The following is a 14711-nucleotide window of genomic DNA, read 5'->3' on the forward strand; positions in this document are numbered from 1 at the left end:
TGAGGTTATGTAGATGAGGGATCAAAAGAGGAAAAATTCAATGCTCAGGAAGTGAGGTTATGTCCATGTTTGATGACCAACCGAGGTGGCCAAATTGCGATCAATCAAGCGAAATTTTGTTAAAATGCTCCATTAAATAAATCCACGTCTACCTCAAGTCCGTCGAACAGTTTTCTTCCGTTTTTCTTTCAAAATGGCGCAGTTCGCTTTCCCATAGGGAGCTGTATCATTTTCGCACGATTCTTTCATTCCTTAGAATTGCTGTTCGAGGGCAGTCTACTATTGTGCTCGCTTTAAACGGAAGGGAATTGCACGAGGAGTCGCTTCCGGACAAACGGAATTGTATTTAAAGCGCGGCCATCAACGATCACCTGCAGCACGTATCTCGAGAAAGCCGCCATTGCGTGCTTGAAATTCGAACCGTGATTACCCCCTTCGCATCTTAACGAGACGCCGCTTGCTACTATACTTATCGTCGGTCTTCGACACTTCTTTAAAAAGAGGAAAAGTGGATAGCATTAACTTGTTCGAAACGCCAAAGAATCAGCTGCATAAATTGATTTAACACACGGCGTTTGATGGATTCGAATCGCTCGGAAAAATCGTGAGAATCTAACGTTTGATTATGCTGCATGTCCTTATACGCGAAACGGGCCCTGGTGGGAATGGAAGTTACGTTTAACCGCTATATTCTCATAATTTATATGAACAACGATACGAACGGTCTCGACGAATGCAAAATTAATTTTCGAATAACCGACAACCGGTGTAATAAAATAATTCATGTCCCGACCTAGCGCGTATCATCGGCAGAAATCAACCTGTCCTCCGCGAGTACAAGGATAGAGAGAAAAATTTCCATACGAGACGACCTACCGTACGTTCGACGGAAATAACGAGGGACTTGACCGCGTTTCCATCTGCGTTATTCATCGACGAATAATTGCTAAACGTGCACCGCGAAACGCTTACCAAAGGGTGCATTCTCGACGAAATGCTTCATTCGGAAGAGGGCACCCGAGTTTGTTTGTTTGCTTGTTTGTTTATTAAATTAAAGTGCGTACATTCTTAGAAGTACTTCGCACTACAATGTGCTGCTCTCTTTTGACATTGTCTCTTCTAAACGTTTTACATAAATGCTTCTTAATCTCTATCCTTACTGGCTGGGTTTCTAATTATTATCCTTCTTATGACTAACCGCAATAAGGAAAACAAAAACAATCAACTTTTTAATTTGTAAGTCGAGGTTGTCATACTCTTTACTATACTTTGCTAATAAACTTTATGTAGGAATAGTAACTCCTATATATATATATATTTTATCGTATAACAAACAAAAATAGAACCTTTTAAAGAGATATATACTTTTTCCTTAGTCTTCATATTGAGCTCTCTTTTTATTTAAATGTACGTACATAATACTGCATGTAGCTTGACCTACTCGTTTTTTTTTCTTGATAGGAACTTTTCTTGTACTTTTAAGTTTTGGTTTCTCAAGTCTTCTTGCTTAACAAAATATTGTTTTTCTCCTTCTATCTTAATATGTATCTATCACGTTTCCTTTATATTGCTTGGCAGTTTCTTGCTTTTTTGATTATCCGATACTCTTCCTTTTCCATTTGTTGGTTCTTCTTATAATACCTTATCGATATCTTGTAGAAATGTGTTCAAGGTTTTATATACTTTAACCTTATGTAATTTTATTAACTCGATTACTGACTTCCCCACTTTTTCAATTTCTTTTTGAAGTTTTGTCCATATTATGTTTCGTTCAACATTGTACAAACCACATTCAAATAGGACGTGGTCTATGTCTTCGTCTTCCTGGCCACATGGACAAGTTCAATCTTCCACTATCCCTTTCCTTGCAAGCGATGCTCTTAGATTATAGTGATTACACCTGTTCCTTGGGATCGTCCTTATTGTTGATCTGTCTAGTTTATCTTTGTATTTTATAAACCAAGGTTTATATTTTGCTCTCTTGTGATTTGATCCTATTTCTTTCATAAAGAGAGCTCCCTTCTCTCTTCCTATTTCTATTGCCTTTCCTTTGAACTTATTCCAAAATTCTTCTTTTAGATCTACTAAAATATCTTTTTCTGGGACTTTGTATTGCGTGTCATGGACCCTTTCAGTTTGCCTTTTTGTTTCTTGATCTGCTAGTTCGTTTCCTGTGATATTGCTGTGCCCCGGAATCCATCCTATTACTAATTTTCCAGTGTTTTCCCTATTTGCTAACTTCCACGTTTTGTATGTCCATGGATTGTCAACAATTTCTTTGAAATTCTCATTGATATTTTGCAGTGCTGTAATAGAGGACATAGAGTCTGTAAGAATTATGTAGTTTTCGTATTCTTCGTCATTTACACATTTACGTACAGCTTCGTGTATCCCTATCATTTCTGTAGCGAATATGGAACACTTACCTGATATTGCTATTCCTTCTATCGTTCTTTCTCCATTTTTAACTATAACTAACCCTATTCCGTTAGATTGTGAGCTGGGTATTTTACTACACAGTATCTGTTTCTTGTACTTCATGAATATGTCTAAATATGTCTATAACCCTTGATTTCGGAATCGAGTCTTGTTCAAATAATCTCGCCGTCTTTTGATCGAAGATTATTTTCTTTTCTCTGCTCTTTCTTAAATCCATGTCAAAATAGTTCTTCCAATGTTCTATTCCTTCTCCCATAGAGTTTCTAATAAGTAACTCGTCTTTCCTTTGCCACATCGCCAGAGTTTGACTGGCGAAGCTACTCCTGGTTATATATAAAAAAAGAAAAAAGGAAGACGCGCCGCCAGGTGCATGTTTCGTGGCACTTTACGGCGTACGCGCGGCAACAGCACGCGTGCATCGGGGGACTCGTGCCCCAAACACCCGACAGGCAGATGTTTCGCCTCTTGGGAGGCTTTAATGCCGCCCCACACCATCCTTCAATTTCTTTCTCTTCCTATGAACCAGCGACCGCCCTCGAACGCGATCCTCTTCCCAAAGAAACGCTCGTTTCGGTCTCTCCTCGGGTGCATCCGTGTTCCAGAACGGTTCACGATCGCGATGCTAGCTTCATCCAGCTGCTCCCTCTCTCGCAATCCTCCGTACCGTTTCCCTTTATTCGTTTTTGTGTTTATAATATCTGCTTATGCGCGACCCAACACTTTGAGTTGGGTGGAATAGATGAAGTCTTGGAGAATATGAATAACAATTACGGAACGAGTCTATTCGAGGTAGTTGCTTCGAGACAGTCACGTTCAAAAATATTAGGTTGTCCCGAAAGTTTCTTTCGTTTTATTAATAATTAATATGTACACAATATTTTATGTTTTATGTTACATTACTGAATTGTGTACGATTCATTTCGCTTCATTACTGTTACAGCATCAATGTCTAAGAAATTAGATTGTCTATTTATATAAACACTGCCACAGAAAATAATTGAACGCAACTCACGAAAGAAACTTTTGGGACAACCCAATATAATCGGAAACTTTCTCTCGAATTATATCTCAGCAACGATGCGGTCAATAATTATTTCTTTTCTCTGTAATGGTTTTTGATTTAACGTAAGAAAATTAATGTGAAAATCTGAATGCTAAATAAGGGTCTGCGTTAAAATTACAAATTAATATCACGTTTGGAAAATGAAACCGACGAATAAATATTTTGCAAACGTAGACTAAAGGCGAAATATTAGGTTGTACCAAAAGTTTCTTCCGTTTCATTAATAAGTAATGCATTCACAATTATTTTATGTCTAATGTTACGTTATTGAATTGCTTACGATTCATTTTGCTCCATTTCTGTTACAACATTAACATCTAAGAAATCAGATTGTCTATTTATGTAAACATTAGCACACAAAATAATTGAGTGCAAGTCACGGAATAAACTTTTGGGACGACCTAATATATTTCGTCGTTCATCGCACCTCTACTCGATCTCTAAAAATACCCTAAAACAACGACTCTATGAAAGTTACGTCTACGCCAAAGGGATGAAAACGTTTCGTTTCTAACGCACTGGACTCCGGCCATCTTTGGTAGTCCCTCCCAAACAATTTCCTAATGAATTCTTTTTTTTTTTTTTTTTTTTTAAATCGAGCTTCAAAGGGTCCCAAAGGCAAGAGTATCAAAGCCAACTGGGAGGGATGAAAAGTCTGTAGCGGTGAAAACTGAGCGTTGGCTCGCTTCGTCGTCGCGAAAAACAAACGCCTTTTCACGGAGTTCGCTCGCAGTTCGCGCCCTCGATAAATCCTCAGCGAAGACTTCCATTGTCTTTGGGGGCGACAAGCGCCGTTTGACTCCGACGCGTCATGGTAGGGCAGGGGAGGAACAATGAAGACGGGAGAGGGGTTTGAAAGAGATAGTCTAGCAGGGGCCACTCGTTCGTTTATACGAAGACAAAACCCTCAGACGCGTAGGCTTCAGGTGGAGTGCATCAGCTGCCACTTGGACACGCGCCATAGAAGCCTATGCTGTGTTTCCTCCTTTTTCACTCTTTTCTTCGACGTGTCTTCCTTCCTTCCTAGGCTCTTTCCGCCTTTCTTGCAGACATGCATGTTCGATGAGCCCCCTCGCGTGGAATAGACGCGACGAGAGAGGTTTGTCGTCCGAGAGAAATTTGAGAGATCGTTGTTTACTGCTGGGGCGACTTCTCCGGGGGATATATTCGCAGGTTTCGGAGACTTTTTAAGATTGCTGTTAGGGTTGTCTGAAGCTTTGGAGTCTATGCAATTTTAATATTCGGAGAATTTTAAGGCTTATTTGGTTAGATACTTGGGAAAGCGAAATAGGTAAGGATGTTACAAGTGAGATTTTCTGGTCACTTCTGTGAATTATATTAATATGCTTTTTATAATAATTCCCATTGGTCGTTTATGTTTTATTTATGAATGTTTAAGGTCGATTCAGACTATACGACACGGACCGTCACGTTCCGGCAACGACACGTACCAGCACCGACACGACAAAACATTAAAACACTATCATTGTAACTATCTAGTTAATAACTATCATTGCTTGAGCTTCCTGCAGATTGTAGGTAATTCCTCAAGTTCTAAGATCTCTGCTCATTTAAGCTACTGTATACATCAAGACCTTCATTCGATATACACCTAACATCCTAATATGGCGTCTAATAAAAGCTCCCACGCATACAGAATCCTCCTCAAGACACTCTCCAGTCTGGAGGTGCAGATTGTAGGTAATTCCTCAAGTTCTAAGATCTCTGCTCATTTAAGCTACTGTATACATCAAGACCTTCATTCGATATAGACCTAACATCCTAATACGGCGTCTAATAAAAGCTCCCACGCATACAGAGTCCTCCTCAAGACACTCTCCAGTCTGGTGGTCTCCACCCTACTAATTACTATACCGCTCAAAGCAACGCGAGCCTCGAGGACCCCCGTTTGAAAGCTCGCCAGTCTTCTTCGTCCCCGTTTGAATTTCCTAGTCTATTTCGAGGCGAACTCCGCGTTGGTCGAAGGGAACTATTTTTCCCGTGGAAAATATACCAGCGACATTTAATTTCAGCGCAGCGTGCAGAGGGCTTCAAGAGTCGCTGCTCATCGAAGCCACCAGGGAAACCGACCAACTCTCGTCGTTTTTCGCAAAGTCGTGGCTCGTTACGCGCGCCGCGAGATTAACGTCGCGTAATTAAATGGCGCCGCGCTAGCGCTAATCCGGGTTAGACCTAGGGATGGGATCCGGCGCGGAGGCAAAATATGCTCAGCTGCGAACATTTGAAATTTCGGGGGTAAATATGTCGAAGGAGTTAGCTTGCTGCGTTATTGGATCACGTGGAGTGGTCCTATGTAGTCAAAATTGAACTAGATCGATAAGTGTATCAGGTACATTAATAAATGACCTAGTTGGGATCGAGCATTATTCGAATAAAATATTAGGTTGTTTCAAAAGTTTCTTTCGCTTTATTAATAAGTAATACGTGCACAATAGTTTATGATTTATGTCACATTACTGAATTGTGCACGATTCATTTTGCTTCATTACTGTTACAACATGAATATCTATGAAATTAGATTGTCTATTTATATAAACACTGCCACAGAAAATAATTGAACGCAACTCACGAAAGAAACTTTTGGGACAACCTAATATTAACCTCTCGGGGAACGAATTTTAAATGGATTTTATTTTTCCTCTAATTTTTTTATCTGTAAATCGGTGACATAAATATCCATCCAGTCTCGTTTTAATATGGTATATTTTTTCATTGTTAGAGGTAGTGTACGGGAAAACGTATACATGTTTGTCAATATCCCTAGAGAGTTAAATTTAAATGAATAAATTACTCGTGTAAAGGGTTTCTTTTGAATTTATACTGTACCATTTTAATATGGTATATGTTTTAACTCTAAAAGTAACGATAATTTTGATATGAAAAGAAACGTGCCCATGCGTATCAAAATTCCACAAGAGGTTAAATTAAAATAAATAAATTGTTTAGGGAATGTTTCACTTGCATTTGATCGTGCTCGCGAATTGCTCGATGCCATCGCTATTTCATCACGGAGTTCATTCGCGCACGTCGACTTTACGAGGTCGGGTGCTCTCGTTCGTCCCGAAAGTGCGATTTTTTAGACTTTGAAATTTTCTCTCAGACAGAATTTAAAAAAAAAGAGAGAGAGAGAGAGAGAGAGCAGAGCTCAAAGAGCGATTTAAAAGGGAAACGCAATCGCAAAGGGCTCCAGCAGTCGTTTTGTCTCGAATTGACCGCGAGGCTTTTAGTATTCCCGGAAGAATGTATAGGATGTTTCAGAATTGTGACTATTAAAGGGATTCAACTAGAGCACTCGTGAATAGATAGAAAAAGAATTCGTGATCTTTTTGGTGCGAATATTATGAATCGACCAGTCGAAAATGATGAAAGAGACTTTCTATCGAAAAGGTTTGTATTTTTGGAATTCCAGGAATATTGAAACACCCAGTATCGATTGCTCGCGAATGTATGTGCAATACAGAGATACGTCTGCCCTGGACATTGTACCAAATTGTCCTTCGTTTATAATTAGCGTACCGTCAATTATTGATTACGACTGTTCGATAACTATAAATACAAAACGCCCCGAATGTTGCATTCGCGATGGCAGGCATATGGAAAAATCGTATCGTATGAAAACAGCAATCCTGTTGCTTCTTAATCCTATATCCAGAACTGTATACAACTATATACATTTTCCAGAAATACTTTTTTTCAAAACTATTACCATGAATTTCCTATCCGAATCGCCGCTAAATTTCAAGCAATTTAGAAAAAGAACTCGCGGGAAAACCGTTAACACGTCGACTGCCAGATAAATATTCTTGAAAATTTCTGCTACAATAAAATATTATTTAGAATATTGGAAACTATATAATCAAACGTTTATCGTGGTATTTATTTTTTCAACTTCATCAAAATTCACGAATTTCATTCAAATTCATTTCCTTTCATGCTCGACTTTCAAAATGAATTTTTTTACTTCTTCAGTGAAACGCACTGTCACCTATATATAGATGACGTGGCGATCAACGTGTTAAAAAGGATCTCGTCATTAGTCGCGCCAGCTTGGAAATTAATAATCTTTTTCTACCATTTTCTAATTATTTATCAAACATGGCGCTTACGCTAATTACGTGCTAATTGAACGTTCCGTTCTCACGGAATATTAGAAATTGACTTTGCTTCGGTTTCTGTCGATTCACCTCGTACTGTTAATATCGCGAACGAGGTCACGTGATTTCACGTTATTATTCGCGAAGAGAAATGTCGCCCTCTGGCAGAGGGTGGGGCGGGGAAGAACGGGTAAATCCAACGTTCGAGTTGTCGTAAGAAAACGGTCCCAATTAGAGCTGTAAACCCGCGTCTGAATTATTCATGGACTCGTCTCACTGTTAGGCTAATAACAATGTATTTGGTTCGCCTCGAAAATAAATAAAGAGGTTCTTGCAACGAACGTCCACTTCATTCGCGACCACTGGACTGCGGATTATACAGGGTGTTCCAAAAATGTTAGAGGTCCTTGAAAGATGTTTCGGAGAGATTTCGGGGAGTGATCTGAAACAACTTTTTCCTCAGCAAAAATGTTGTCCGAGGCTTCGTTGAGGAGATATTAACAGTAAAACCCCGACCAATCAGAGCGCGAGTATGGCGAAGTGGGTGACCCGCAGTGGCGTAGGCTACTCGCGCTCTGATTGATCGGGGTTATCTGTTAATATCTCCCTAACAAAGCCTCGGATAACATTTTTTTCTAAGGAAAAAATTGTTTCAAATCACTCCCTGAACCACCGCTTTCAAGGACCTCCATTTTTGGGACACCCTGTATATATCTATGACATATAATAATATAGAAAAAATGTACAGAATGAATGTTGAATGTATTCCATAATTATTATTATAATAATATTATTATTTCATGTTGCATAAGAGCACGTACCTATTGATTATGTTCAACATCTATTTATTATATTAATTTATATCATACGTAAAATATGTATCATTTACGTTTAAATATATTCTACAGTTATCATAATAATATTGTTATTCCATTTTGCAAGAGAGCCATAACTTTTCTGTGTTTACTACACGTTACTTTCTATCATAAATGTACAAAATTCGTCTAATAATTTCCTACGACTTTTCTTCCAAATAAAATTTGAATTAGAAAATGATCGAATAATTTAGTCGACTACTTCCACCCCCGCTTGTAGAGGGGGTTGAGATCCACTTCTATCGAGATGCTCCCTGCTCGCGTGTTGCCGATAGAAGAGGAAATTATATCTCGCACGGGGAGGGGAGGATCACTATAGTCTAGCACACTTGCACGCACCGTTAATGGCAATCAACGGTTGTTAATTGCTCGATGCTAATTAGTCGGGACGCCGCGGCCCCTGGTAATGGAGCACGCTTTAATAATTCCTTTAATGAATTCGAGACACCGCGGTCTTTTCCGCGCGATGGAGCCAACGAACCACCGTTCCGCGATGCTAGTGGTCGCTGTGCAGTGGATGCAAACAAAATTAGCCGCGGTCTGCATGAATTTCCACAGTTTAGCGACTGGGAGTCGGATGGCGTCGAGCGTCGACAGTCTGCGCAACGTGGCGGGCGCGAGCGTGATCAATTGGCCGCTCAAGGTCATCGACGAGTTACCCCCCACTACGGTTGTATCGATAATAGAACGAACTTCGATCGATCCAGCGACGTAACGAGAATGAAATTTCGCGTGTTTACAGTAAAACCTATTTCTTCGAGTCGAGGGGACAAGATTTATAGCAGGCAGTTCGTGGGAACGCGCTTCACGCTCGGGGGATCCTCCCCCTTCCTTCCGCGCATATATTAAGTTGCAGCGAAATCGTTTCAGAAGGGTTCTTCGGATCAAAAATTTCCATAGCGCAGCCGGAAGCTGTTCGCGTAGCTCCGAAGCATGCATCGCGAACTCGAAACGACCGTGCACCCGGAAGTTATCACGAGTTAGGGCAGACATTGTTGCAAGGCATAGAAAAGTAACCGCAAAGTTACGATTTTGTTTCCCAGATATAACAACACGCTGGGTAATGGCGGTCAACGTTTCCATTAACTTTCTTTTGTGAAACGCAAGCTGGAACAAGTTGAAACTGGTGCATGCGCACCTTTTTTTTCGCGAAGCAATTGATTTTTAAAAACGAATTAATTTTAAAATGCATAGGTAACGGTTCTTGACTAACGAGAGGAGCGTTCAAGTATGCGGATGTTTATGCAAATTTAGATTTTCAGAGATATCAGAAAAGAATTGGAAGTTAGATGAAAATATATCTCGTAATATCCATGTACTATTGTTAATAATATACGCGTATATTAATTATACATGCATAATTGCAGAGCTATGAGAGATTTAGGACTGTAGAAATTCTTAGAATTATAAAGCTTCGTTCTGTAAAGATTTCGAGCGAAATAACGCGGTACGGCGGAAACCTACGGTGACCTTGAGTGGCCAATTAATCTCGACTCGACGGAGTCAAGCGCGCGCTCCATAAAACTTCAAGCCCCAATATCAGGGAAACGAAACCTCGTACGAAAAAAATTCATTTCACAATTTCGACTTGATTTTATCTCCCAATTACAAACACCTATTTTTCACGCGCGAGTTTAGGCTCGTAGAGACTTTGTACTCGGAATTAAACAGGGCGTCGCTAAACTCGCGTAGCAGCCGGAAATGGGAGGTAGATGAGACGATTCTGAACAACAATTTCCTTTGAAAAATGTCGGTGGAGCTTCGTGTTTGAATTATTAACGAAAAACACCGACCAATCACAGCGCCCGATTAGCGCGCGCTCAGCTGGCTGCGCAGCGACCTGGCGCAACCAGTCAATCCTGGTTCGAGCTTATGCTCTCGCGGCTGAGCGCGCGCTAATTGGGCGCTGTGATTGACCGACGGGTTTTCGTTAATAATTCAAAAATGAAGCCCCATCTGACATTTTTGCAAAGAAAATTGTTGTTCAGAATCGTTTCAGCTACCTCCCATTTCCGGCTCCTACGCGAGTTTTGGGACACCCTGTATACCTTCGGGACTCTATTCGACCAATATCGCATAAACAATCTGATAGATACCGGTTAATGAAGTTCGTGGGCGTGGAGTATCCCAATTGGAGCCGCGACCTGATGACTTTCTCCTGCACGGTGACCATCCTCGAGCTCCTGGAACTCTGGTGCACCCTGGTGGTCCTGATCACTTGATAACAGTGATGCCTCGATTGGCCGGACACCCTGTCGTTCCTTGGCTCGATCATCGTGAACATTATTTCCTTTCACTGATCGCTAGCGAATCGATCACTATCACCGGACGTGGTCTCACTGTTTTCACTCGCGGTTCCGCGGTTCATTTTCACGGGCGACGCGTAAGTCTAGGTTCGTATTTCGTTCCAGCTTTATCACAGTACTCTTTGGTTTGTCGAACGACGTCGGACGCGTCTTACTATCCGAGGTACATTTCGGTACCCAATAGACCTTTAACGTGGAGAGGCGAAGACTGTTATGTTTCGCGTACGACCCTTTCGATCGCTGAGGACCAGGTAGAGGGGGAATTTGGTGGGAGAGTCGTGTGGTAAACATAAGAAAGAAGGATACAGGATTCATGACGTCACATTGATTCGATTCGTGCCTTCGCTGGTGACACGTGGTGGGCGACTGGCGCGTGCGGCAAACGCACATGGGCGTGTTATGGACAGAGTTTGCGCATAACTCCTGGAGGCCCATTCCGATAGGGGTGGGGGGTAGGGGAAGGGCCGCAGCACCGAAAGGGCTCAAAATTTTTTTCACCGAAAATGGAGAAGCTTTGAAATGTCCAGCAATTTTTTGTATAGTTCATTTGAAACTCCTATTTATTAGGCGTGGAAATTAATTCCGTATCTTTACACTCGCATAATTATTTATAGATCTAGTTTTAAGTGGAAATATTTACTGGTCATAGATTGCTTCGAAATTTGGCACGGCGACTGTATGTGCTCTCTTTGAACGGATTACTGAGGCAAAAATGAAAAGTCGCACGGTTTTTATTTATAAATAAGTGGTAAGTTTAGAGAGGTACAGAATTAATCTCCACGTCTAGTCTAATTTATTATAGAACGTCTTTAACAACGAGGTCCGCTGATTAAATGGAAACTTAATTTAACGCTCGCGAATCGACCGTGAAGAAAGTCGAGCGATTTAATTTTTAACGAAGTACTAGTTGCCCGATTATGATCGACGTTTTATTTACGCTTGGACGTTTTTCCAGCTGGATCGCTCGACATTTTGATACGGACAACCGATACGGGGACGTTTTCACTCGTTCCTCTTTTCCGGTTAATTGACAACCGATGGCAACTTTCTAACGACACGACGTTTAATATGCAACAGCACGAACCGAGCCAAATACGAAAGAGAGGCGGGAGGGGGTTTGAACTGCAGGAAACGAAACTTTTATTATTGCTTCACTATTGCTCGTTTAAGTACCCGTTATACATATATTATTATTCAATGGAAGGGAGACAATGGTCGACGCAAGTTTCAAACGATGCTTCTTAAACATTGTCTCCGAAGTTGTTATTCGTTATTTTTATTCGTAACTTAATCTTCTTTTCTCCTCTTTAAATTATATCAAACCTTTAGTGTAGATTAAAATCACTCAGAAAACATGTATAAATTTGGGAGTATTTTAACTCCGGGATGAATGTTAAATAGAAATCGCAGAGCGGAATTAAAATACATTTTACAGCTCGTAGATTTTTAGTACAAGAAAATTGAATTAAAAATGAAATTAAAATACATTTTAGAGCACGTAGATTTTTAGTACCAGCGTAAGAAAATCGAATTAGTGATGGAATTAAAATACGTTCTAAAGCTCGTGGATTTTTAATGCCAGCGTAAGAAAATCGTGTAATTGCGTTACGCGAATATAATTATAACGATCGATGTTCCGGGTCTATTGTTCGGTAATAGGTTCCAACAATGCATTATTGCGTCACATCGAAACAATTTACTAGAACAGGATTCCCTGTAATTAATTGTATTTTGCAAACCGCGTGCAACGTGCGAATTAAAGTCCCTTTTATCTCGCGAACACTGCCAGGCCGCCAGTGAAAACATTTCCGCGCGTAATTAGCCCGCGGTCATGATACTTAATTACATTCGGCACTTTGATAATTACGATCACTTTGTTGTTGGCCCGTGTGTTTCCTATTAAAGTCATAATTATCGTCGCGAATGTCCATTTATTTTTTCTATTCAAACCTCGACAGCGACGATCAAACTGTAGATTTTATGCATTTACAATCGAATTATACATCAAAGTTTAAGTTAAGTGTATATAACTTTTCGTTATATTTAGTTACTTTAAATTAAATCATTCAGTTCAACTAAATATAAAATATCTAATTTAATTTGGCTAAAGTTGTTTACGCTTATGTCATGACAAAAAATAAATAAATCGTAAAAAAAAAAAATATCGTTTGAGGTAATTAGTTTACGGTCGTGTAACTGGAACGTGTCAATGGATACCGTTTGTTCCTGTTAAGCATGGCTGTATCGAGGACTCACGTACGAAAAAGCTTTGGAATAACGATGAGTAGATGATCCCTCGCCACCGAGAATTCACGCGGGTTTCGAGCATTTTGCAATCGTTAAAAATAGCTTGAACCAATTTCGAGTAACGCTACGTCTCGGTACTCATTGCTTCGCGCATGAATTGGTATCAATCTGCAATTTCTTAATCACTTGGACGAAGTCAGAGGTAAATTTAAATATAGAAAAATGGCAATTTCTGTTTAATTCGAAGGCTTAATTTATATTTTGAATTCAGACTTTTCTCTTCCCCCTCTCTCCATTTAAATATCACAAGTCTATTTGTTTTTCGATCAACGAAGGAAGTAACTTCCGCGATCGCCAATGGAGATATAAATAATTCTCTGTGAAATTATCGCGGGAAGAAAATCGAAAATTAGTTCTGAAGAAATTGTAACCAAGGGGTAGATAATTTCTAGGAACAAACTGCATCCATAGTTCTGCTTCGAAATCGATGGAAAAGTAAAAGAGATGTAATTTTAATGCACTTCGTATAGCAACAATGTTTCGACATTTTTGGTTCCAGTTGAGCAAGATTCGATAAGTCGTTAAAGCGGTGAGCTGGGATGACCCCATTAAAGAACACTGACTCTTCAATTTTTCTTTATAACAATTCCTCATTTGCTATATTTACTTCGTCAGACCCACTGTGGCGTCACGTCGTTCGCAACCCATAAATCGTAATAATTAGATCGCGGATTTTTACGCATTCATAGGAAATTTGAATGTACACCAAAGAGCAAAATGTATACACTACGTGTAATAATATAGAATATAAAGATTTCCATGGTAAACGGAATTGCTATTAATTTCAAATTTTTCTAGGCACATTTGCAAAGATTTTACTTCGCGTAATTTGCTATTAATTAATTCACTTCGCACTAGTTAAATGCTTCCTGCACTTTGCACTGTCCGCCCCGTCGAAATAAACAAAGAAACGAATATGCTATCGCGACGAACGAAAATATCGAGACGAAATAGCTTATTTCTGCGTTTAAACGAAGGAACCGATATCTCGCGTGCACGTCGCTTGATAAGGCCTATCGAAGCGTAGAACACGGCATCCATCGCGGTTAAGAAGGAAACAGCGAGGGGAATACCTCGACGTATCGCCGCACACGTTGATTCGCTAGCGTCAAGCACGGTACTGTTTGCCGTTAGCTTCGATACCATAATGGAACTGTCAAAGTCAAACGAAAGGTGGAGCAGAGGCCTCCCACCGGTGACTTCGACGCGTGTGCAGCGAGGTGCTCTCCTGCCAGCGTTCCGCCGCTCGAGAATAGAGGTCAATTTACACAGGAGTTACGACGTTCGTCGCAGAGAAATTGAGCTTTGAATTTTTTACCTGGCGAACCTCGATCGGGGACAATGTTTTCGTTGGGAATTATTTCCCGATACCGCGGAAGCAATTTAAGGTAATTGTTCAGAGATAGTCACGTTCAAAAGTGCAAATGGTAACCTTTCGATTTACGTTCGGTTCCAGATTTTAATGAATTATATCTCAGTAACGGTCAATCATTATTTTTTTGTTTCTAATGGTTCTTGATTTATATTGAGAAAATTCGCGTGAAAATCTGAATGTTAAGTAAGGGTCTGCGTTAAAATTGCAAAATTTTGATTTCGTTTTTTATCA

At 40.1% G+C, this 14711-nt stretch overlaps 2 protein-coding genes across 14 annotated transcripts in view; both read right to left on the reverse strand.

The window, feature by feature from the left end:
• The window catches only part of LOC128889921 (IQ motif and SEC7 domain-containing protein 2), an 89475-nt gene that overhangs the window by 15826 nt on the left and 58938 nt on the right, over positions 1-14711 (reverse strand). For 6 of the 13 annotated variants that reach the window (XM_054148029.1, XM_054147985.1, XM_054148012.1 and 3 more), the window contains one exon: positions 10589-10984. The exons of 6 other annotated variants lie outside the window; for them this stretch is intronic. In XM_054148029.1, the coding sequence (XP_054004004.1) occupies positions 10589-10776 (188 nt within the window). In that variant the 5' untranslated portion in view covers positions 10777-10984. Of the gene's footprint in view, positions 1-10588; positions 11259-14711 lie in introns of those variants that run through there. One more of the 13 variants, XM_054148019.1, reaches the window with a different exon arrangement.
• LOC128890015 (uncharacterized) lies at positions 1377-4883 on the reverse strand. Its single transcript, XM_054148150.1, has 2 exons — positions 2427-4883; positions 1377-2306 (listed from the first exon to the last, which is right to left on the reverse strand). The coding sequence occupies exons 1-2, from the start codon at positions 2539-2541 to the stop codon at positions 1843-1845; spliced, it is 579 nt and encodes a 192-aa protein (XP_054004125.1). The 5' UTR covers positions 2542-4883; the 3' UTR covers positions 1377-1842.

Source organism: Hylaeus anthracinus, unplaced genomic scaffold (assembly GCF_026225885.1).
Source record: "Hylaeus anthracinus isolate JK02 unplaced genomic scaffold, UHH_iyHylAnth1.0_haploid 0, whole genome shotgun sequence".
NCBI classification, from domain to species: Eukaryota; Metazoa; Arthropoda; class Insecta; order Hymenoptera; family Colletidae; genus Hylaeus; species Hylaeus anthracinus.

Bases quoted from the DNA above. Each gene is read 5' to 3' on its own strand.
- LOC128890015 (XM_054148150.1), bottom strand. From the start codon at position 2,541: ATGAAGTACAAGAAACAGATACTGTGTAGTAAAATACCCAGCTCACAA. The intron at 2,307-2,426 runs GTAAGTGTTCCA...CCTCTATTACAG, and splicing joins AGAAGGAATAGCAATATCAG to CACTGCAAAATATCAATGAG.